The sequence below is a fragment of the Rana temporaria genome, chromosome 13, assembly GCF_905171775.1.
Source record: "Rana temporaria chromosome 13, aRanTem1.1, whole genome shotgun sequence".
Taxonomy (NCBI): domain Eukaryota; kingdom Metazoa; phylum Chordata; class Amphibia; order Anura; family Ranidae; genus Rana; species Rana temporaria.
The window spans coordinates 96054808-96079809 of record NC_053501.1 but is presented as its reverse complement, the minus strand read 5'-3'; the positions used below and the strand labels follow the sequence as shown (position 1 = coordinate 96079809).

At 43.9% G+C, this 25002-nt stretch overlaps 1 protein-coding gene across 3 annotated transcripts in view; it reads left to right on the top strand.

Moving 5' to 3' along the window:
• LOC120921091 (NACHT, LRR and PYD domains-containing protein 3-like) overlaps positions 1-24648 on the top strand; it is a 123218-nt gene extending 98570 nt beyond the window's left edge. The window contains exons 11-13 of one of the 3 annotated variants that reach the window (XM_040333734.1): positions 12252-12416; positions 16205-16369; positions 23688-24648. In XM_040333734.1, coding sequence (XP_040189668.1) covers positions 12252-12416; positions 16205-16369; positions 23688-23775 — 418 coding nt within the window. In that variant the 3' untranslated portion in view covers positions 23776-24648. The remainder of the gene's footprint in view (positions 1-12251; positions 12417-16204; positions 16370-23687) is intronic. The other 2 variants (XM_040333736.1, XM_040333735.1) reach the window with 2 other exon arrangements.
• Positions 24649-25002: the final 354 nt, after the last annotated feature.

The window sequence follows — 25002 nt, the reverse complement described above, 5'->3', positions numbered from 1 at the left end:
GTAGAGATGGACCCGCTCTCTTTGAACTTCCTCAACAACATCTTCCCGATCAGGAAGAAGAAAGGCGGTTTTTCGTCCGGTGGGAGCTTGAGAAATCTCACCAACTTACTGCCCTGTGGAACAAGGGTGAGGTTGAACATCTACTTGAACGACCTACTTCTAATGGCTGGTTCCCCTCGCCTAGCGAGCGAACACGCCTCCTGGATGGTTGGATCGCTTCGCGATCTGGGACTCCTCATAGATCACGAACACCTATTATCTCCCCATTTCAGGAGATAGAGTTTTTGGGGTTCTTGGTGGACACCAACCGAGCGATCCTTCGGCTACCCATACCCAATTAGCCGCCATCCGCAAAGACATCAGTATCATGCTGGGCAGCAGCGGGTGTCCTTACGCGGACTGACTCGCTTAGTCGGCCTGTTCCCGGTGTCAATCCAGGCCACTCTGCAGCCCCTCTGCACTGTCGAACCCTCCAGAGACTCGAGACTCTACATCTTCGCTAGGGGCTTCGCTATACAAACTAAGTGAAGCCATGGTGGACCTACGGTAGTGGTTACGTCATGCCGTCAAACGGAACGGCGAGACATTTTCAACTCCTCACCGGATTTCGTCATAGGGTCGGATACCAGCCGCCTCGGCTGGGGTGCTCGGTGCAGTCCCTCGTCCTCCGGTAGGACGTGGTCCGCAGAGAACCCTCGGCTGCACATCAACACGTACACCCCTGACGGCCTTTTTTGCCATCGGAAGTCTGTTGCCACGCACGTCCATCTGCTGTGTGCTATTGCGTTCGGACAACGTACCCGCAGTCCGGTACGTCGATCGCTTGGTGGGCCCCTGATCCAGAATCCTAGCGGATCTAGTAAGACTTCGGGCACTTCTGCCTGGAATGCAACATCGTCCCGATTGCGGGATATGCCACAGACTATCCCTATAGGGTGGCAGATTGGATTCTCTTTACCTGACCGATTCCAATGATTGGCGACCGCACCGGTCAGGGTCCCTGATCCTCGCTCACTTCGCGGATCCTTCTCTATGGACCTGTTCGTTCCCCGTATCAACCAACAGTTTCCGCGCTCTTACAACCGGAGGCCGGATCCGGAGGCGCACCATGTGGACGCCCTCCACCAAACGTGGTCACAGGGGACACATTACGCGTTCCCCTGTTCCCGGTGACCCTCAGGGTCCTCCTTCACTTAGCGAGCCGGAGGGCATCAGTCGGGCGGTTCACTCCGTGGTGGCCAACGCAGCCATGGTTTCCCCTCCTTCTGAGGATGACGGTGGAACTCCCCAGGTTGTTTCCTCATTCCCCCCACCTCCTCGCTGGTCCGAACGGGGATCTGCACCCTCTACTCACGAAGCACATCCTACCTCTCCTCACATGGTTAGTATCGGGGTTCCGGTCGCAGACTACGACCTTTCGGGAACAGCTAGGGATTCCCTGCCTTGGACTGGGCCCCGGGACTAGATCGGCATCTCGATCTACCTGGGGACTCTGGGTTACTTGGTGTGATCAACGACGGGTCGACCCCGTTCAAGCGCCAGGGTCTGTAATAGCCAATTATCTGGCGGACTCTTTGGATCCGTTGGTGTGTCAATTTTGAAGGCGTTAAGTTTAAATCGCCCAATGTACCAGCACACTTGGGATTTTTCCAAGGTCATGATCATGTTCTCGGGCTGGGGGACGTTGACACTCTGTTTTGAGGTTACTGTCTTTCGAGCTTACTGTCTTCTTGTGTCTGATTTCCATCATCGTGGGTCAGACGTCAAGGTTTTGGACATATCCAGGCATCATTCCTCGCCTCAGAGACTCAAGTCTTTTTCCGTCGTGCGTTGGACCAGACGGTACTTCGATCGGTTTTCTACCCGTTCTTCCCCGCACATCCACAACTGTATGTGGTCCGCTGTCTACAGACTTATATGTCCTTGACAGCCTCGCTGCGATCTTCGCAAGTCTTTCAACTCCTCGTTTCCTACGTTAATCCTCTCTTCCCGGTTTCCTCTGTGACTTACTATAGCGGCGGACTGTTGTCAGCGACCGCTTTTCCGCCAATCCCGCTTTGAACAGGAGGTACACATATCTATGTCAGTGTTGTGGATTATTTTGATTGTTATTGGTCATATGCATTGTTATAGCTTTGAACTTGCATAAGATATGAGCCTCCTGTCTGATGTATAATTCGAGATTTTCCTAGCTTGTGACGGAAAATATTAATTATATGAAGACAGGAGGCGAGTATCTTCCCTCCCAACCCAACCCTGTCACGAGGTTGTCTCTCTCTCGTTCTAGACTGATGAACCACGCACCCTGCAAGTCGGAGGCTGGTACGCCCCGGGAGTTCGTTTTCACTATCCCCGTTGGGATTGCTGTCCGTTTCGATCCATGGGTTTAGTTCACCGCAGATGGAGGTTCCTACTGCGTTCCAGATCCGGAGTCGAGATGCCGTTGACTGAATCCGTTGGTCCATGTTCCTGAGGACAACTGACCGGTCGGCTCCGAATGGTTTGGGTTTCCTATAGTCCCCGTTGGGATGAAGTTGGTCCGGATGAAGTTGGTCCGTGTTGGCCTTGTCCTTTCGTTTCCTCCAGATTCGGATGTTGTGTTCCGGTCGGAAGGTTCCCGGCAGCCGCGGAGATGTCTAATTGGACTTTCGGTTCCTGTTTACACTAATTCGCATGAAGAAAGAGGAATAGGTTACCTCAGACAGTCCCTTATATAGGCTACGGTCTGGGAGGGGCTACGCTGGCCCAGGGACTGCTGGGAAGGGTAGTTCTTTGAATTTTTTAAGTTACAATAAATGTTTACTGTATTTCTGCTATGGGCATTATTAAAGAAAGATAATGCATAAGATACTCGCCTCCTGTCTTCATATAATTAATATTTTCCGTCACAAGCTAGGAAAATCTCGAATTTCAGCTGCAACATTCAGATGGTAGGGTCAGAAGTTGACGCAAACATGAAAGCATGGATACATCGTGCCTTGTATCAGCGGTTCATGTTGGTGGAGGTGGTGTAATAGCATGGGGGATATTCTTGGCACACTTTGGTCCACTTAGTACCAATTGAGCATCATTTAAATGCCATGGCCTACATGAGTATTGTTGCTGACCATGCCCATCCCTTCATGACTACAGTGTACCCATCTTCTGATGGCTCCTTCCAGCAGGATAATGCACCATGTCACAAAGCTCAAATCATCTCACTACTGGTTTCTTGAACATGACAATGAGATCACTGTACTCTAACGGCCTCCACAGTCACCAGATCTCAATCCAATAGAGCACCTTTGGGATGTGATGGAGATTTGCATCATGGATGTGCAGCCGACAAATCTACACCAACTACGTGATACTATCATGTCAATATGGACCAAAATCTCTGAATTTTTCCAACATCTTGCTGAATCTATGCCACGAAGAATGAAGAAAAAAGTAGGTCCAGCTCGGTACTAGCAAGGTGTACCTAAGAAAGTGGCTGTTGAGTGTATTTCGTCTCCTGTTTGTCTCTATACATCGCCAATTCATTTAAAGCTGGATATAAAATTAAGACATTAAATATCTGGATTAAAAAAAATGTTGTGTAAACTCTAATGCCACGTACACACGACCGTTTTTCATGACGAGAAAAATGCTATTTTTTTAATTGTTTGTTAAAAACGGTTGTGTGTGGGCTCCAGAGCATTTTTCTCAACGGCTATGGCCATTAAAAATTTAGAACCTGCTCTATTTTTTCTCGTCGTTTTTCACATCGTCGTTTTTCTCGTTGTTGTTTTTCTCGTCGTGAAAAATGGTCGTGTGTAGGCTTTAACAACGAGGAAAAAAACGTGCATGCTCAGAAGCAAGTTATGATACTGGAAATTAGCATAATCAGCCCAAAGGGTGGCGCCATTCGAATGGAACTTCAACTTTATAGTGCCGTCGTACGTGTTGTACATCACCGCGCTTTGCTCGAGCATTTTTTAACACGATCGTGTGTATGCAAGGCAGGCTTGAGAGGAATCACGTTGAGAAAAACGTTGTTTTTTTCCATGACATGAAAAACGGTCGTGTGCACGCGGCATTAGGCCCCATTCACACTGGATGTTTTAGTAACTCTCCTAGAAGTCTTCCTCTTGGCAGCAGAGTTTTGGAAAAAAAAAGCCTTACGCATGTAAAAGTGAGTAACGTGTTTAGCAGCTTTTACCCGTGTCAAGCGTTTTGGCATTACTTTATGTCATTGTCCAGAATAGTTAAATTATTATGTCCATTGAAATAAATGAACATTCAAGCGCTAAACTCGCCTAGCGTTAACGCAAGTTTACTCACATTTACATGTGTTTACACACATCAAGCATTTTTCGGACAAAACTCTGCTACTCCTGGACACACTGGCAGTATTTTTTCCTAGCTATAAACTCTCCGGCTACTAAACACCTCTAAATGTGTATGTGTGAATAGGATAACATGGAGGGGAGATTAGAGACAGCAAAATACACCAGACACCCCTAACAAAACACAAAAAATGCAGTTGTGTGAATCGCACTTCAAAGTGAGTGAATTGCTCTTCAGTGAGTGAGTGAGGGAGAAACTTATATAGCGCAACACATGCAAACTAAATCGCCTCTGGGCGCTTAGTATCCATTCCCTAAGTAAACTTTTGCCCTCAGAAGAGATGGGTTTTGATTTTTCTTCTGAAGACCAGGTAGTTCACCTCCAATCGGATGCTAGTTGGTAGAGCGTTCCATAGTCTACTCTAGGTCCTTGGATTGCAAATCTACGTTCTCCTTTGGACTTGTATCTGGCTTTGGGTATCTGGAGTAGATTTTGGTTGGTGGATCGCAGAACACGATTGGGGTTGTGAGCTTTTAGTTTTTCGCATAGATATTGGGGGGCATTTCCTTGAACACACTTATGCGTCAGACAGAGTGCCTTAAAAGTGATTCTGTCTTTTACTGGCAACCAATGAAGTGATCTCAGTGAAGGTGAGATTGATTCCCATGTTTTTTTCCCAATCACAAGTTGAGCGGCCGTATTTTGAACGACTTGCAGACGAGTGATTTGGTATTTAGGGAGTCCGAGATAGAGGGCATTTGCATAGTCAAGTCTGGAGTTGACAATTGTTCCCACCATGACTGCTATGTCTTCTTTTGGGATAAAGGGAGTGAGTCTGCGAAGTAGGCACAGCAGATGGTGCGATCCGCTGACTACTGACCCTATTTGTGCATCCATTGTCATGTAGGTGTCAAAAATGACTCAGAGACTCTTGACTTCGGTGCTAGGGGTGATGGTTTTACCCAGAATGGGCGGGGGTGTCCATGTTGTTGCGGGACTCCGCATGATACCGTGCATTTTTCAGAAGTGAAAGGACCAAGTTTCACTATTTGTGATCGGTTTTCCAAGAAGGAGGAGAACCAAGATAAATCACATTCCGCAACTCTGGCTACTTCAGCTAGCCGAGTCAGTAATAATTTGTGGTCTCTACAGTATCAAATGCTGTGCTTAGATCCAGCAGTACCAGAAGACAAGATTCTCCTTTGTCTGCTGTCTCAAGGGCGTCATCCCATATTTTGAGCAGTGCTGTTTCTGTCCCGTGACCAGGACGGAAACCCGATTGAAACGGCTCGAGTAATTTATGGGTGTCTAAATGATGTTGTAGCTGTTGTACAACTTCTTTCTCCATTACCTTGGAGAAGACATTTAGGCCTGTTATGGGTCGACGGTGGTTTGGGTCTTTGGGGTCCAGGGTGTTTTTTTTTAGAATTGGTTTGATTATGCCTTGTTTCAGGAGGGTTGGCACCAAGCCCTCCTTGAATGACTGGTTTATGAGCTGCGTGATAGCTGGTGTCAAAATTTCGGCACATTATTTCATCAGTTTAGTGGGGATGATATCATTGGGTGCTGTGCTATTTCGCAGAGTACTGATGATATTTTTAGTGGCATAGATGGAAATGGGTTTTAGAGTGAAATTAGTTGATTGTGGCAGATTTATGTGGGTATAAGCTTTGTGATTTAGGGGGGTCGATGAAGGTTCTATTTTGCTGAATACTTTCACGGATTTTGTCAATTTTGTTAATGAAATAATCCGATAATTCGTTGCAAGATTCTTGTGAATCATAATTCGGGGGCCTCTAGACAGACTGGGTTCATGGTCTGGGTGACTAGATTAAAGAGTTCCCGGGGGCGGTTTAGGGCATTTGCGATGATGTTGGAAAAATGTTTTTTTTTGGCTTTAAAGATTTCTTTATGGTATTTCTTAGTTATTACCTTGTAAATAGTGTGGTTTTCCTCTGAAGCGCTTATTTTCCAGGCTGCTTACGCTCTTCTACGCTCTTGCTTCAACAACGACAGCTGGTCGTTAAACCAGCTGGAGTTGTTTTTCCGGATGCACGTTTTGCGTTTTGGCGCTACTATGTCTGCTGACTGTAGTAGAGCCTTGTTGATGGCGTAAAGTGTTTCTGTGGTTGTTTGATGTTGTTGGATTGTTTTTATTTTATTCCCTAATGTAGTTTTGAAGAGTTCCGAGTGGAGCGTCTTCTGAGATCTAGTCCAGTGTGTTGTCACCGGTTTTATCGTTTTTTTTTTAGGGGGCATTTTTAGTAATTATGAATTTAATTGCATGGTGATCTGTCCATGGTAGGGGCTCATTTTCCAGAATGTTAATTTCCAAGTCTTGTCTGAAAATGAGATCGAGCGTGTGCCCTGAAGCATGTGTGGGCCAACATACTAGTTGCTGCAGACCTAATCCTTCCAAATGGTCAATGCAGGCTTCGGCGATGAGGTCCTGTGAGGAGTTGGCCCAGAGGTTGAAATCCCAGAGCAGCAGGAGGTGTTTGATGTTTAGGGTAAAGGTGGAGATGAATTCTGTCAATGACGTGAGGAGGTGCGTTTTTGGTCCAGGTGGTCTATAGCAGAGTAGTATGTGAACGGTGTCCTGGGGATTTGTTTGCAGTTGCAGAGTGAGGGTTTCCATGAATGGAAGTGAGTTCTGAAGGTCTGGTTTAGTGATCGAGAGGTGAATCTTGTGGATCACCACCAGGCCTCCTCCTCTTTGCCCCACTCTGTTTTCTGTTAGAATGCGATAATTCTCTGGCCTCAGTTCACCTAGAATGGTGTTACAGTCCGCTGTTAGCCAGCTTTCTGTGATAAAGAGGCAGTCTAAATCGTGTTGAAGGATAAAATCATGGATTTCTTGTCGGTGTTTTACTGCCGATCTTGTGTTGACCAATGCGCATGATATGCGCTTTGGCTGGGAAGTACACGTGTCATTTTTGACTGTTGATCGTCGATCGATTCTTAACAGTTGCTCATTCCTTAGAGCTTTTTTGGTGACAGCTGGTAATAATGAGGCGGATGGCTTTAGACCCCAAATGTTTTTTGCAGAGTATCTCAGTTTAGCCATAATCGCAGAAACGCTGAGGATGGTGATAGTGGTTAAATGTTGATCGGGGGGGTATTCAATGACGATGGAAAAGAACGTTTCAGGTGGGTCCCCAACTTGCTAAACCATCCCTCCCCGTTGATCCAGAGGAAGGCGAAAAAACCCTAGCCGTGCAATGCCAATCTGCAGTGACAGGGGATAAAATTCCTTCCTGATCCCTCAGGGGTGATCGAGCGAACCCTGGATCAACTGCTAAATAGTGGTGGTCCCTGGATTTATTACCTGTTAGAACTGATGATGGGGGGGGGAAGCCACCATACTCACCCCTGAGTTTGGTGGCTTTCATAGGTAGGCGCTAGTGTTTTTTTAGCTGCAGAAAGGGAGTGGGGGTAAGTGCATAGGGATGTCCTAGTTCCTGGGGTGTAGCAAGATGGCCGCCGACCGGGAATAGGCCCCAGCCGGGGCCTGTGCAGCTGGGTACGTCTGGTCGTTTGGTGGAGGAGGCTCTGGGGCAGCGGGGGGAGACGTTGGAGATCCTCCTGGGGCGAGGGGGGGTTTTAAGATGTTTTAAGGGGGGATTAAACCGGTGAAAGTGCGGCGCTGAACGTGGCCGCCGCAAGATTGCAGCAAAATTGTGTGGGCCGAGGTGGTGTTTGTGGATGGCGGGAGCTGAGGGGCTTACCTTGCGGCGATGCTCCGATCGCGGCTGGGGGTGTGGAGGGATAATGCTCTAGCCGGCACTACGCTATGCTGGGCCACAGCTGGGCCACAGCCATGGCTTGTCCTGAAAAGGACGGCCGCAAAACTGTCCCGGGGGGGCGGATTGTGCTAAGAAGCAGTCTTTACCTTGCCTGATGGTTCTGCTGGAGGAAGAGGGAGAAAAAAGAGGAAGGAAGTGCACTGGGCCTGGGTGCAGGAGAAGGGGAGCTGGGAGAACCCTGCCTATCTGGAGCTAGGAGCCACACATCCTACTCCTAGGAAGCGCGCCCCCAATTACTACTGTAACTAGCACCAGTTCTAGCCCTGGGAGTGAGAGCAGACTCGACCTACAGTCTCTCCGTGTCTCACAGGAATGGTTTGTGTCTCACTCAATTGCTTCTGCAGCAGATCCGTGTCACTTCAGAATCCTCTCAAAGTGTCAGTGACTCACAAACACAGCAAATACCTCCACCATATAAATTTCACGCTTACCAGACAGTAAGCTGTGTAGTGCCTGCAGCTAATAACCAGATAGCAGCTCACATCCAAGGAACTCTGACGATGGAGCTGGAAAGATGGTAATGGACTTACAGGCAAATCCCAGGGGAGCCAATCTTGAATGGAATAAAGAACTTGTTTGGCCATAGAGTTTGTGCGTAAAAAAAAGCAATTTTTTTTTACTTTTTGCTATAATAAATATCCTAAAAAAAAATATTTCTTCATCAGTTTAGGCCAATTTGTATTCTATATAATTTTGGTAAAGAAAAAAATCGCAATAAACATATATTGATTAGTTTGCTCAAAAGTTATAGCGCCTACAAAATAGGGGATAGATTCTTGCCATTTTTATTATTATTATTATTTTTTTATTCATGGCGGTGATCAGTAATTTTTAGCGGGACTGCGATATTGCGGTGGGCAGATGGGACACTTTTGACACTTTTTTGGGGACATTGACATTTATACAGCGATCAGAGCAAAAAAATAGCCACTGATTACTGTATAAATGTCACTGGCATGGAAGGGGTTAACACTAGGGGCAATCAAGGGGTTAAGTGTGTCCTAGGGAGGTGTTTCTAACTGTATGCGGGATGGGCTGCCTGGGAGTAGAGAGAGATCGCTGTTCCTGATCACTAGGAAAAGCAGATCTTTCTCTACTTCCCTGTCAGAATGGAGATCTGTCTGTTTACCTTGACAGATCCCCTTTCTGGCTATCTGAGGAGTGATTGCAGGTGGTCAGCGGACATTGTGGCTGCTGGCTACGTGCATCGGCTCTGGGGACGCAATGCAGGCATGCGCTTGTGCCTGCTACAGCCTTAAAAATTAGCCAACGTACAATTACGGCGATTCGCGCAGTACAACTGCGTGAATCAGTCAGCAAGTAGTTAAATATGTTTCCACAATGGTCACCAGCAGCTTCTAAATGACATAGAAAACAAAAGTGCTTTCAATAGTGCAGTACCTAAGGTGTTATAATGAACAGAACCTCACCACCCCAGCTTTATATATTTCACTCACATTTATTAAATTAAAATACCGCATAAAAACATGATCCGGTAGATTTCACGTGTTACATGTAAAATCCCACCACCAGGCTCCACCTCTACGCGTTTTGCCACCATCCACGTGGCTTCATCTGGAGGTAGAGCCTGGCGGTGGGATTTTACACGCAACACAGGAGATCAACTGGAATATGTTATTAAGCTGTGTTTTAATTTAATAAATGTGAGTGCAATATTGGCTAATAAAAATGCCAAAGCTCAAAAATGCTGTATAAAAATATGCAAAAAACATGCCAAAATCACACATAAAAACAAGCAAACACTTTCAAGAAAAATGCTTAAAGATGCTAAATACATCCTAATTGTATGAAATGCACAGTGTGAAGCTTTTAAGGGCTCTTGTGTTGAGGAGTCTCACTTTTATTATTTAATATTTTACATTTATACAGCTGGAAAGTCATATACTAGTGCTGTTGTCTTGCACATTATGGGCCAGATCCATGACAACGGCGCATTATTGCACCAGGCGTAGCGTATCTAAGATAGATTACGCCGCTGTAACTTACTTTTTTTTGTTTCGAATCCTCAACGAATTTGCGCCGTAAGTTACCGCAGCGTAGTGTATCTTTTGCGGCGTAAGGGCGCGGAATTCAAATGGAAGTGATGGGGGCGTGTTTTATGTAAATACGTTGTGACCCGACGTAAACAAAGTTTTTCTTAAACTGCGCATGCACCGTCCGTGGGGGTATCCCAGTGCGCATGCTCGAAATTAACCCGGAACAAGCCAATGCTTCCGATGGTGACGTCATTCTATGCAAATCCCTATTGGCGAACGACTTACGCAAACAACGTAAAAATTTCGAAATTTCTAGGCCTTCCAGGCCATACTTAACATTGGGGACGCCTCATAACAGCAGCTTCAACTATACACGGAAAAAGCTGAACGCAAACGACGTAAAAAAATGCGCTGGGCCGACGTACGTTCGTGGATCGCCGTAACTAGCTAATTTGCATACTCAACGCGGATTTCGACGGGAACGCCACCTAGCGCCCGCCGAAGAATTGCAGCTTAGATCCGACGGCGTACTAAGACGTACGCCTGTCGGATCGATCCCAGATGCCGTTGTATCTTGTTTTGTGGATACAAAACAAAGATACGACGCGGGAAATTTAAAATTACGCCGGCGTATCAGTAGATGCGCCGGCGTAATCCTTTTGTGGATCTTCCCCCTATAAAGCTGGCTATGCACTAATAAAATTTAACTTAGAATTTATAATTTGAAGAGTGTTTGTTCAATTGTGACATTTGTTTTTTAATCCCAGTAACAAAATGAACACATTTCTAATTGTAAGTGTGTGTAGTTTTAATTCAGTCAATTTTTTCTAAATCAAATAGTAAACACACAGAAGTCTGAAATAATTTTGAATGGAATTCACGGAGCCATCAGACATACTGGGAACTTTCATATGAATGTTCATTTCAAAATCTACCTGTGCATGACCAGTTTTACTCTTTGATCTATACTCTGTTATCAGCCATAAAATTATATTTTCCTGTAACCATTGTGGCAGCAGGCAGGTTGAATTCCCTGGTTGAATCCAGGATGCAATGTATATATCACCTAGGTTCAGGCTTTATGCCAGTTTATACCTCTAGGGGGAGTGCTGGGAGTCCTGCTGGAAGGACTTGATGAGCCCAGCTGAATTGGGTGGGCTCGTTAGATCCTCTACAAAAACTCCCAGCATGCAGAGAGATGTGCTCCAACCTGGAACCAGACCTGTGTGAATAGTCTGAGGAGTGTTCTTTTGTGCGGTGAGACAAAGCCTGTGTGGCTACTATTACCAAGACTCTAACCAGCAGAGAGTTAGGGACTGGGGCAGCACTAGGCTGTACCCAGATGTTAGTTAGGGACACTGATGTGTTTAGTGAGCGCTCAAGTGACCAGGGTTTATTTTTGTATTTCTTTTGTTTCTGTCACATTTATTTTATATATAGTTCAAATAAAAAACGCACCTTTTTGTTTTCCTCCTACCACCGTCTGCTGTGCCTATTTGTTTTTGTGTGCTGAACCCGTCCAGGGGGTCACACACACCCACTGACGGGCTAACCCCCTCACACCATGATAAAATCTGATAAACTATGGAGTCCACAATTCAGTGTCAGGGTCAGTGACAGTGTTTACTTCCTATAAATACACAGCTCTTATCAGCAGAGATAAATAGAATTTCAGATAAAAAGAATTCCATCCAATCACTAGCAATGCTGATTCTGGCCTCACACTGTCTGCTGATACCATTCATGCTCCATAAACAAGGAGCTGATATGATTCACACGCCATACACAAGGAGATTATAGCACAATACATATCCGTTGTATTCTGTGCTCATCCTATGTATGGAGATATCACCATCTCTACACATGAAGGACACTATTGGGGGGTCTACTCCATTATAAAAAAATTCTTATAAAATTACATTTCCTGGAGTTTTATAAAGTGATCTAATATAAATGATTCCAATAAAGATAAATGAGTTCCATTTATGTAAAGCATGGGTAGGCAACCTCGGCCCTCCAGCTGTGGTGAAACTACAAATCCCAACATTGCTGGCCAAGGTTGCCTATCCCTGATGTAGAGAATAGTTACATTCATTCCTGGGGATAAAATCATTTTTTTCTGGTAATATTTTTCTCTTAGATTGTTCTATACTCACCTGACAGACAGTTCCTGCCTCCACCTGGCATCTGGAATACGAAATAACCAAACACTGAGGACACTGGACCTGTATAATAATAATCTGGAGGGTCCTCATTTCAGGGATCTGATGAAAGCTCTGACAACAAGCCGGATAGAGGAATTACAGTGAGTATAACAGGACTAACTGAGGCAATAATAAATCTAAACCAAATAAATATTATATAAATCTGATAATGTCCTCAAAATCCATATTTAGGCTCCATAAATATCAACTCCTGGACTGCTATGTCCAAACTACATAAATCAAATAATAATAATGGAGATATATTTTATCTCCTGTTTATCTCTATATCTTGCCAATTTATTTAAAGTTGGATATAAAATAAAGGAATGAGGTTATGATAAGGGGCCATATCCAAGAATTTACTGATGAAATCAGTATAGTTAGCAGTAATCAGCTTGGGTTTACGAAAGGTCACCCTTGCCAAACCAACCTACTAACATTCTATGAGGAAGTGATCTGCCACCTGGACAAAAGTAGGCCGGTAGATGTGGTGCATCTGGATTTTGCAAAAGCATTTGATACAGTGCCCCACAAACGTTTACTCTACAAACTGAGGTTGGTGGGTATAGATCATAGGGTTTGTTCTTGGATAAAAAATGGCCGTGGGAGTGAGTCCAAAGGGTGGTGATAAATAATGTGTACTCAGAATGGTCTAGAGTGGTTAGTGGGGTACCCCAAAGCTCTTTCCTGTGACTAATTATATTTAACTTATTTATAAATGATAAAGATAATTGTATAAATAGCTCAATCTCAGTGTTTGCTGATGACACAAAAATATGTAGGGCAATAACATCACAGAAGGATATAGAAACTTTCCAAGAGGACCTGAATAAATTAATGCAGTGGGCAACTAGATGGCAAATGAAGTTTAACATTGGTAAAGGTATGGTAATGCACTTGGGGGTAAAAATATAAACATAAGTTACTCATTGGGGGGAGAACCTGTAGGGGATTCCAGGATGGAGAAGGATCTAGGGGTCCTAGTAGAAGACAGGCTGAGCAATAGCATGCAATTTCAAGCTTCAGCTACCAAAGCAGCAGAATATTAGAATGCATTAAAAAGGGAATTTACTCCAGGGATAAAACGAAAATCCTGAAAATGTCACAAACTCCCAAATTCAAAAAGAGTATGTCTGCTTGTATAACCTTCTTTTGCCCGGTACCAGCACGATCCAACAACGTTTTTCAGCATGTCCAAAAAACAACGTTTTTCCAAGTTCATCATTAAAAACGATGTTGCCCACACACCATCGTTTAAAAAAAATGATGAACAAAGTGCGGTGACGTACAACACATACGACGGCACTCTGAAGGGGAAGTTCTATTCTCCTTTGGGCTGCTTTTAGCTGATTCCTTGTTAGTAAAAGACGATTCACGCTTTTTTGTCTGTTACAGCGTGATGAATGTGCTTACTCCATTATGAATGGTAGTTTTACCAGAACGAGTGCTCCCATCTCATAACTCGCTTCTGGGCATGCGCGGGTTTAAAACGTCGTTTTAGCCTACACACGATCATTTTTTACAACCCGAAAAACGACATTTTAAAAAACAACGTTAAAAAATGCAGCATGTTCGATTTTTTTTTTTCGTTTTTCAGAAGCCGAAAAACGATGTGAAGCCCACACACGGTGATTTTAAATGACGTTTTTAAAAACTTCTTTTTTTTCATGCCGAAAAACGACCGTGTGCATTAGGCCTCATGCACACTGGTTGTTTTCTTAACTCTCCTAGAAGTCTTCCTTCTGGCAGTATTTTAGCTATAAAAAAAAGCCGTACAGAAAAGTGTGTAACATGTTTAGCAGCAGTTTCCTGCATTAAGAATTTAGTCATTAATTAATTTCATTGGTCAGAATAAATAATGTATTTTGGCCATTTGAAATGAATTAACACTCAAGCACTACACTAGCTTAGCTTTAACACTCATTTACACTCTTTAAACTCTGCTGCTCCTGGGCACACTGGCAGTGTTTTTTCCTGGCTATAAACTCTCCGGGCACTAAACACTTCTAAAAGTTTGTGTGAATGGACACATAGGATAACAGGAGTTTAGAGGCAGGGAAAAATGCCAGACACCCCTAGGAGCAACATCATTCAGTATGCATGAGGCCTGATAGTGAAAACCAGAAACCAGCAGGAAGACTGATATACATCCAAAAAGTATACTGCAGCACTAGTATATACCGTATTTATCTTCATATAGCGCGCACCGGCGTATAGCGCGCACCCCCAACCTAGAAGGGAAATTTCAGGAAAAAAATAAATAAATACTTACAGTTTGAATGCCCCTCGTCGGTGTCTTGCCCGGCGTCCATCGGCGGCCTTGTCCGGTCCGGTGTCCATCTGCGGCCTTGGTGGTGTCTTCCCCGCTTCTCACCGTGCTGTTTTTGAGCCGATCCCTGCTTCCTGCGCTGTTTGAACGCCGCTGACATATACCGAGCGCAGTACACTCGGCCACGCTCGGCTCCTCTCGCATAAAGGCTAGGAGGCGGCACAGGGCATGACCGCGAGCAGAGGCGAGCCTGGCCGAGTGTACCCGAGTGTACTGCGCTCGGTATATGTCGGCGGCGGCGTTCAAACACTGCGCGGGAAGCGGGTATCGGCGTATATCGCGCACCCACGATTTTCCCCTTATTTTAAGGGGAAAAAAGTGCATGGTATAGGCCAATAAATACGGTACATTTCAAACAATATATTATGCAAATATAACAACAAAAGTGAGATTCCTTAACACAAGAATCCTGGTTTCTCTATTAACATTTGTATTCTTATTTGTATTAATATTTATATTAATTTTTGTTATAATAATTTTCTTTATTTAAATTTGTATTATATATATTTATATATGTATATGGTATATGGCGTGTTTACGCTTCATGAGCAGTGCAGGGGTTAAGGTTTATTGTGATAGACATGCCCCTTTTTCCCTCCCCTTGTTTGCCCTGATGTTCCTCCCCTTTTTCTTATTTAAACACTGCGGGTGCCTTATCTTCTTGTCTTTGAAAAAGCGCATAGAGCGCAAAACACGTTGTCAAGACAACCCCTTCTTAATACAATCTTTATCGCACATGTGATTTGGTCCATGAGGAATTTTTACAGCAATGATTTTTTTCTGACTGCAAGCTGTCCTAAGTGCTTTTAGGATTTGTTCCGGACATTTCCACCTTTCCCCACTAGAGGGCAGCAGCGTATTGACGTTTCCATTGGAATAGTGTATTACACGGCACATTCTCTCCACAATACTGCATGTATCTATAGACACCAGTTGGCGGCGCAGGAGAGTGACGTCATCGGCTCACAGGGGCGGAGGTAGTGTGTGTCTTCCCCTACTAAGCTGAGTTACTGTTCTGGCCAACGTCGTCTATGCTGGAGGGCCCCCCTCATTTTCGATTGTTGCCAGCTTGCACACTGGAATCAGCTTAAGATACTGTGAACATACCCCTTTCCGCCATATGAGCCTTTGAGCCTTGCATCAGAAATTTTAACCCCTTCTTGCTGTATGGAGTGTGGACATCCACACTGTCTACTGTGAACTTGCTAGCTATTTATGATTCCTCATGGATTACTTTTGTTTACATTGGATTGGAACTATCGCATTGTAATATGTAACATGAAATGGACTTCCTTATTTAAATTAAAAATTAAAAATACATGTTTGAGTTCATGAGCGCTAGTGTTTCATTTCTAGACATGGATGACAATTTTGGGAGGTTTACTCCATTATAACATTTTTATTATAAAATTCTATTTCCTGGAGTTTTATAAGTGATGTAATATAAACAATTCCAATAAATAGAAATTAGCTCCATTTATGTAGAGAACAGTTACATTCATTCCTGGGGGGGGGGGGGAATTCTTTTTTTTCTGGTAACATTCTTCTCTTATTCTACAGATTGAAGAATAATCACCTGACAGACAGTTCCTGCCCCCACCTGGCATCTGGAATAAGAAATAACCAGACACTGAGGACACTGAACCTATCTGGAAACACTCTGGAGGGTCCTCATTTCAGGGATCTGATGGAAGCTCTGACAACAAGCCAGATAGAGGAATTACAGTGAGTATAACAGGACTGACTGAGACAATAGTATTCTGGGACAGATTTATATCTAAACCACATAGATAATATAGTAATATATGTCATCAAAATCCATCTTTATGCTCCATAAATATCCAATCCTGGACAGTTATGTCCAAACTACATAAATCAAATAATAATAATGGAGATATATTTCATCTCCTGTTTGTCTCTATATTTAGGTTGGATATTAAATAAAGAAATTGAATATCTGAATAAAATAAAATGTTTTGGAATCTCGAAGGCCTCATGAAATCATGTGGGACTCAGCTCAGCTCGACATGTTGCGCGTTGTTAGGGAGAACAGTTCTCGTCCTACCATCGAGACTGTCACTACAGGCGGACAATCCTGGGTTTTGCACAGATTTTGTCATTTTCTGTGGATAACACCTTCTTGGGGTTTGGACAGTCTCCTAATCAATTGGGACACCTGGAACTACTCTTTTGAGACTAGCTTGCCTTTATGGCCCAGCTATATTACAACCGCTGCAATAGTTCCTTGCCACTATTTTATTAGAGGACTTGTCTAACCATTGAACCTATTATAATGTCATGGACATGCAATAATGTCTGGCAGCTTACCTTCTCTTCCATGTGTCCATTAGAGGCCTGACTCTCTTTCTGGCTGCTTTTTATCACCTCTCCTCTCTGTATGGCTTCCCCCCAGGCCATCCCAGGAAGTCTATATTAACTAGTGCACTGCAGGTCTGCTTTGCTGTTCAACTTTGTTTGTTAGCTTGTGTTCCTGTCTGCCGTGTGCTACGTTAACCTTTCTGTGTACCGATTTTGGCCGTTTCTGACTACTCTTGTTTGCCTGTGACCCTGACCTTTGGCCTGTCCCTTGGATACCCTCGTCTGCCTGTTGCCCCGACCTCGGCTTACCCATCCCTATCCCTTGTGTCCTCAGTGGCTGCTTCCCCTCTGTCCCTACGGAGCGTGACCTGGGGGGCTCCAGGGGCCGCGACCTGGGTTCAGTTGCAGCGAAGGCCATCCTTGCCACTAGAGGCTCTGGTGAACACCTGCTGGACCTTAGACTCCGCACCCTGGGGAATCTTGGGCTCACATTTCCTGTCCATCTGCAGCAGTCTGCTACTGGGTTTACTACCTTGCAGTGCACCCCTGTCTCCAACGGTTTGCATTTGTTACCTGGCCACAGGTGACCTGTCATATAAGCTCCTGAAGAAGCGTTTTTCTCCCTAACAACAACTGTCCCACATGATACATCACCTTCTACTGATTATATGGTCTTAGATATACAATAGGAAGTGACCGTGTTGTCCTCCCTTCTCTTTTCTATATGCTGTGTTCTTTAGACTATAGGTGTTATGTTATGTTTCTTTGTGTTCTTAGGCCTTTCTAGCAATGGCCATTATTGTTATGTATATGCTTTTTTAATTAATTTTGTTTCTCCTCTAAGGCCTCGTGCACACTGGATGTTTTATTAACTCTTCTAGAAGTCTTCCTCTTGGCAGAAGAGTTTTGACCAAAAAAAAGCCTTACACATATAAAAGTGTATAACATGTTTAGCAGCGTTTACATGTGTCAAATAATTGTATCTGGTCATTGAAATTAATTAATGCTCAAGTGCTTAACTCACCTAGCATTAACATGTTTAGACACATTTACATGCGTTTACACGCATCATGTATTTTTCTGCCAAAACTCTGGTGGCAGTGTTTTTTTTCTGCCTCTAAACTCTTCTGCCACTAAACACCTCTAAAGCTCCATGTACACTAGTAGCTCCTAAACTAGAGTTTTGTTGGCAAAGCGCCTAAACCCGACTCCATAAAAGCGGTTTGTCGAGACAGTGGCTGGAGTTGGCATTTCAATCATCACGGGACCATGGTGTATATGGTGTCAGGATGATTGAAGCGCATAATTTATAATATTACATTGTAAAATAAAATGAAATAGTTCATCTCACCAGAATGCAGAATCATTGGAAGAGCATGTCACTAGCCACCGTCGCCTGCCACCCGATGCATTTGCCACCATTGCCTGCCACCAGATACAGCTTATCACATCACCTGCCTTCAGATGCAGCTTGCCACATTATCTGCCTTCAGATGCAGCTTTTCACTTGCCATGTCACCTGCCACCAGATGCGGATTGTAACCTGCCCATCAATTTTCGCCACTGTGCCCATCAATTGTCGCCACTGTGCCCATCAATTGTCGCCACTGTGCCCATCAATTTTCGCCACTGTTCCCTGTAAAATGCTGCCACTGTGCCCGGTAAAATGCCCCCCCCCCCCGGCACTTACCTTTCTGAGGTCAGCCATCCTGCTTCTACCGTCCCTCGATGTCTTCTCCTGCCCTTGATGATGCTTCAGCCAATCAGGTTACCGGTAACCAGAACCTGATTGGTTGAGACGCCTGTCAGTCTTATCCAAGGAACGCACCAAGGATGCCATGCCATCAAACGCAGCCACTGTGCCATCAATTGTCACCACTGTGCCCAGCAATTGTCACCACTGGCACAGTGGCGACAATTGCTGGGCACAGTGGCTACAATTGCTGGGCACAGTGGCTACAATTGCTGGGCACAGTGGCGACAATTGATGGGCACAGTGGCGACAATTGTTGGGCACAGTGGCGACAATTGCTTGGCACATTGGCAAAAACCGATGGGCACAGTGGCTACAATTGCTGGGCACAGTGGCGAAAATTGATGGGCACAGTGGCGACAATTGCTGGGCACAGTGGCCACAATTGATGGCACAGTGGCGAAAATTGATGGGCACAGTGGCGACAATTGATGGGCACAGTGGTGACAATTGCTGGGCACAGTGGTGACAATTGATAGCACAGTGGTGACAATTGATGGCACAGTGGCTGCGTTTGATGGCATGGCATAGTGGTGACAATTGCTGGGCACAGTGGTGACAATTGATGGCACAGTGGTAACAATTGATGGCACAGTGGTAACAATTCATGGCACAGTGGCTGCGTTTGATGGCACAGTGGCTGCGTTTGATAGTATGGCACAGTGGCTGCGTTTGATGGCACAGTGGCTGCGTTTGGCATGGCACAGTGGTGACAATTGATGGGCACAGTGGTGAGAATTTATGGGCACAGTGGTGACAATTGATGGCACAGTGGTGACAATGGGCACAGTGGCTGCGTTTGGCATGGCACAGTGGTGACAATTGATGGGCACAGTGGTGACAATTTATGGGCACAGTGGTGACAATTGATGGCACAGTGGTGACAATGGGCACAGTGGCGACAATTGATGGCACAGTGGCTGCGTTTGATGGCATGGCACAGTGGTGACAATTGATGGGCACAGTGGCGATAAATGATGGCACAGTGGCTGCGTTTGATGGCATGGCACAGTGGCTGCATTTGATGGCATGGCACAGTGGCGACAATTGATGGCACAGTGGTGACAATTGATGGGCACAGTGGCTGCATTTGATGGGCACAGTGGCTGCCTTTGATGGGCACAGTGGTTGCAATTGATTGGCACAGTGAGGCTGCAATTGTTTTTTTTAGTTTGTTTGCGCCCCCCCCCCAAAAAAAATTTGAGCACTGATATTCAAATCTCCACCAAGATAGGTAAACATTAAAGAATCTCTCTCCTTTTCGCTATATTATCTCCCACTCTCCATAAGCTAAATGATGTACGCTGGGAGGAAGATTAAGGGACTAATATAAATAGACTCCTTCAAAATCATAAACGACAAAAAAACAGAGTTAAAATATAAAGTAGATCACATAAAAATGAGTGTGAGTACACAAGGATGTATAGGGAATGAAAGTTGTCATACCCTAATTCATGACTAAAGTGGATTTATTAGACCCATTGCATGATAATGGATTCGGCAATAAAAAACGTAGTAGTCAATGAGTGTATTAGTGGGTTTCTCAAAGAGGAGCACCCACATCTTACCACTCCAATAGTAAATAATTGAAGGAAGGCTTAAGGAAAAATGATTGGGACCAATTAATTAATCATTAGACAAAAAACAATTGAAATCGAGTTCTATATTCATACCTCTAGGCTGCATACTCCGCAATTTGTACAGCCATCTGGTTTCATTTTGGGAAATAACTTGTCTCATATGGATCCCCCTCCAGTGCTGGGTTATCTTATCTATCCCATAAAAGGTACACAAACTAGGATTACTATTATGATGACTTTTGGAAGTGTCTAGATACACTGTGGTTGGGGAACTTCTTTTTCATATTCGTCAGGTGCTCATTTATTCTTGTTTTAAGTTTCTGTGTCATCCGACCTACATATTGGAGTGTCCCTGCCCACTCCACTGGCAAAAACAAAGAGCTTTCCAGTCAATGATCCACTGGTTTACTGGGTCATGAGAATAGACCACTGGCCAGAACTTTCCCAGTATGCAATTGAACTGCTGGGCTGCCCTGCATCCAGTGTGCATTTAGTGCTGCTGGAGGTTTTGTTACTGATGATAGAATGCGTCTGTCTACAGACTCCATGGACCATCTGACATGTATCGAAAAGGAATCAGTCCTGGAGTACCAGCTATGAAGCCCCTGATGCAGATGTCACTGATTAGGTATTTTTGGGATGTGGAATCTCTGCAGGACTTCTATGCTGCCTAGCATTGTACATGTTGATTTAATCTAGAAGAATGTTTTTGGTGTAGGTTTCATGTGCACAATTAACACTCAAAAATATACCAATTTTTCCACACCTGTTTGACAGGTGCATATCAAGGCCAATTCTTGCTTTCATCAAGAGTATCTCTATAAGGTTATGGTGTGAAGGTGCCACAAACACCCAAAGACCAATTTTTCCTCACCTGTTACTTCTATCCAAAGTCTGTGGAAGAGACACCAGAATTTATCCAAAAAATCTCTAATCTTATTCCCAGGGCACAGCATTGTAGCCTGATCATCCAGACTGGCTCCCCAAGCCGTTGCTTACAAAATAAAGAAAGCTTGCAGGGAAAATTTCATTTTTTTGGCTTTTATAAATGCAATTATTTCTGCAGCAGCTTCTATCCACAGTACATATGTGCCACTTTACAGGTAGAGTAAGGGGACCCCCCAGGCACTATATTGAAATGTATTTTTCATTTTTATGGTCGGTAAGTTTGAGCCTGCATATTTCATGTTTTTGTAGGTATATGCGCCCTTTCCAGCGCTCCTTATTGTATAGACCAGTCATAGGTAGGGGCAGTGACTTGTTTTTGTTGTATTTTTCATTTTATGCTTTCACTTTAAGCATCAATATATCACTGCTCATTTAAATATTACGTTTATTACAAACTTTTTTTCATTGATATATGTCCTCCAGGGCAGTACCTGGACCCCTATAACCATTGTATGCCCAATTACTTGCATATAATCCTTCAAAATTGGCACTTTCGTTTTTTCACGTTCGGGGACCATAGACTTCAATGGGGTTCATTATTCTAGTTTCAAACTTTTGGGATGTTTGAAAGTACTGGTGTGAACCAAACTTGGGGTCGTTCTGTCCATCCCTACTAGTGACACTAAACAACAAAATGTGCACAGAATTAATGAAGTGGAAAGTGCTGATTACCAAAATAGCTTTCATTGTGAAAATGTGGACCTAATTACAAACAAAGGAGACATTTTTACCACCCTCTCAACAGCATGCAACAAACATGTCAAGTTGAAAATTTACCCTGGTGCCAAATGCAGTCATGTCCTTATCCACATTGCACAGCACTGATGCCAAAGCTGAAATTGATCAGTCAAATAAAGTAAACCTGATAGCTTATGGCGGTCAAACAACTCAAAGACATTGGGCACTTCTACCTTGGATCTATCAGGGGACAAGCTGCTATTCCACATTGTGGGTAGAAATGTTAAGAGTCTGCTAGGCTTACCAGACAGCATGCGCTTAAATCTAATCCAACTCCGCCCTGAAGTGCATGCAGTACAACAACAGGCTCTTGAGATGACTGCTTATGAGGACTTATTTCGAACTGACACCGTTGGTAAGCGTCCAGTCACCTCCGGTATTAGCGAGACACAACTCTGTAGAAATGAGAACGGGAGGCACGGTAGCATTGTCAGTCTGGGGGAGGGCAGTGTTAAATATATTAGCAGAGTTAGAACCACTAACAATTTAAAACCAAACTCTAGCTCACACGTTATAGTAAGTTACAGCAGTTTTTGGGGGAGATAAAGGTTTTGCATGAATAAATAAAACCTGATCAAATTAATCACCCCTGCTAGTGTTAAAGGGTTTGTCTCATCCATGTAAACGAATACATTCTGCTGGAGAGCTTGTGCATTTGAAAAGCTTTGCTGGCTCGTTCCCCAGATGAAAATAGAAAAGCCAAGAAAGCCATAAAAAGGAGCCATCACATCACATCTAAGAAATGGTAAGCTGCAATATAATAAATGTTTGCTTTTGGGTTTAATATCGTTTAATACTTTTCTCATCGGAGTAGACAAAAGACATCCATTCTCCTAGGACACTAGTAAAAAACTTAGGCATGCTGAGAGTAGGAGGCATTATCCTGGCCTGACCCACAATTTTTTAGTATGCCAGTGTCAAATTCTCTTCTAGGTGGCAATATAGCCCAAACTTATTTGAACTGCTGTGTCCCTCATTGGATGAAAAATAAAGAAAAGTGTGAATGTGATTGGTGGGTTTGGGACATCATAGAACTGATCTGATGCCGCGTACACACGAACGGATTTTCTGTTGGAAAAAAATCTGATGTTTTTTCGACAGAATTCTGCTCAAGCTTGGCTTGCATCCACGCGGTCACACCAAATTACGACCGTCAAGAATGCGGTGACGTACAACACTATGACGAGACAAGAAAAATTAAGTCTGATAGGGCATACGTACGGTCAGAATATCCAATGAAAAGCTCCCATCTGACTTTTTCCATCGGAAATTCCAACCGTGTGTACGCGACATTACAGTACAAATGACCAATGAGAAGGAATATTTCCTGTTATATAAGCTGATATCCCCCATCATCCTCCATAGTGCAGTGTCACTTCTTAGTTGGTAAAGTCCTACAAGAAGGTGACAGGATGGTGTAAGGCCCATTACACACAGTACAATCTGACCATACAATCTTTGTACAATTAGTTTTAGATCTTCCAGAACTATGTAATATGAGGACCTACCTACAGTAACCTGTAAAATCAGTCCCTATATAATCAAGCAGGCCTTTATGCGATCTACATGTTGGTAGCTCTAACAGAGATTGTACAATCAGACTGTAATGTGTGTGGTGAGCTTAATGGATATCCTGGAGGATGCTGGGAAATAGTGTGAGAACATTCTGCTAAAATCTGATGACTGTTTATATTCTCTCTTCTAGGATCAGGGACTTCTCCTTGTCAGAGGAAGCAAGAAGAGGACTAGAAAATCTGAAAAAGCTCCGACCAGAACTGGAGATTGTCCTATAAAGACCCCAGGGGAAGAGACTCAGCTACAGCTGTTAAGGGGGGAGGGGGGGACATTGCTCTGGATGAGGATGAGATAAAGATATGAGCTAACCCGACCCAAGATGAGAATGGATTATCACAGATGAACAAATACACAGGACAGGATGGGGAGGGATTCAGTTTTGCAATGAAGAAGATGAGAAAGACCCCACAAAAAAATTAACATTTCATATATAACCTGACTCAGGGGACACAGCCAGCATTTATCTGTCCCCAGCCTTAATCCTACACAACCTCCCCCATGTGTTGTAATATTAATATATATGTGTATGTATTTAATATATATGGTGTTATATGCAGGCATTCTAGGACAAGTCCACTGTGCAGGCCACATTGTTATCTGTTAATAAAATTACACATATCAAAAGGGACTTGTTGATGTTAATATGCAAGAATACAAATTAGGGATGTAGGCATTCCAGGACAAGTCCATTTTACACATAAAAAGGGTGTTAAAGGTTGTACAGGCCACATTGGTATCTGTTAATTTAATTGCATAAATCAAAGTGGACTTGTTGATGTTAATATGCAAGAATGCAAATTAGGGCAGTTGATGACTGCAGCTGTTCCCGGCTGGTGGTCAATACCTGTCACTCTGAAAGACAGAGGGTAGATCAAAGACCTAATGGAGATGGCCAATCAAATTGCTCAGCCATTCAGTGTATAGGGAATATAATCTGGAGTTTAGTCTTGTCATACTCCATGATTATGAAGGGACAGATCTAGGATAAATGGGACTCTGAGTTATATTTACTCTGTTGGATTTTTGTCATCTGTTGCAAGTATTGGACTTTCTTCTGTGTTGGAAGACAATAAAAGTGCATCTCTCTGGAAGAATCGGGTTGCTGCTGAAACATAACTTATATCCTCATTATAATAACAACTACTGTAATTAAATTGTCTATAAATGGAGAAAATTCAGCACTGCTGCTACTCTCCCTAGGAGTGGCCGTCCTGTAAAGATGACTGCAAGAGCACAGAGCAGACTGCTCAATGAGGTGAAGAATCCTAGAGTATCAGCTAAAGACTTACAAAAGTCTCTGACATATGCTAACATCCCTGTTAGCGAATCTACGATACGTAAAACACTAAACAAGAATGGATTTCATGGGAGGATACCACAGAGGAAGCCACTGCTGTCCAAAAAAAACATTGCTGCACGTTTACAGTTTGCACAAGAGCACCTGG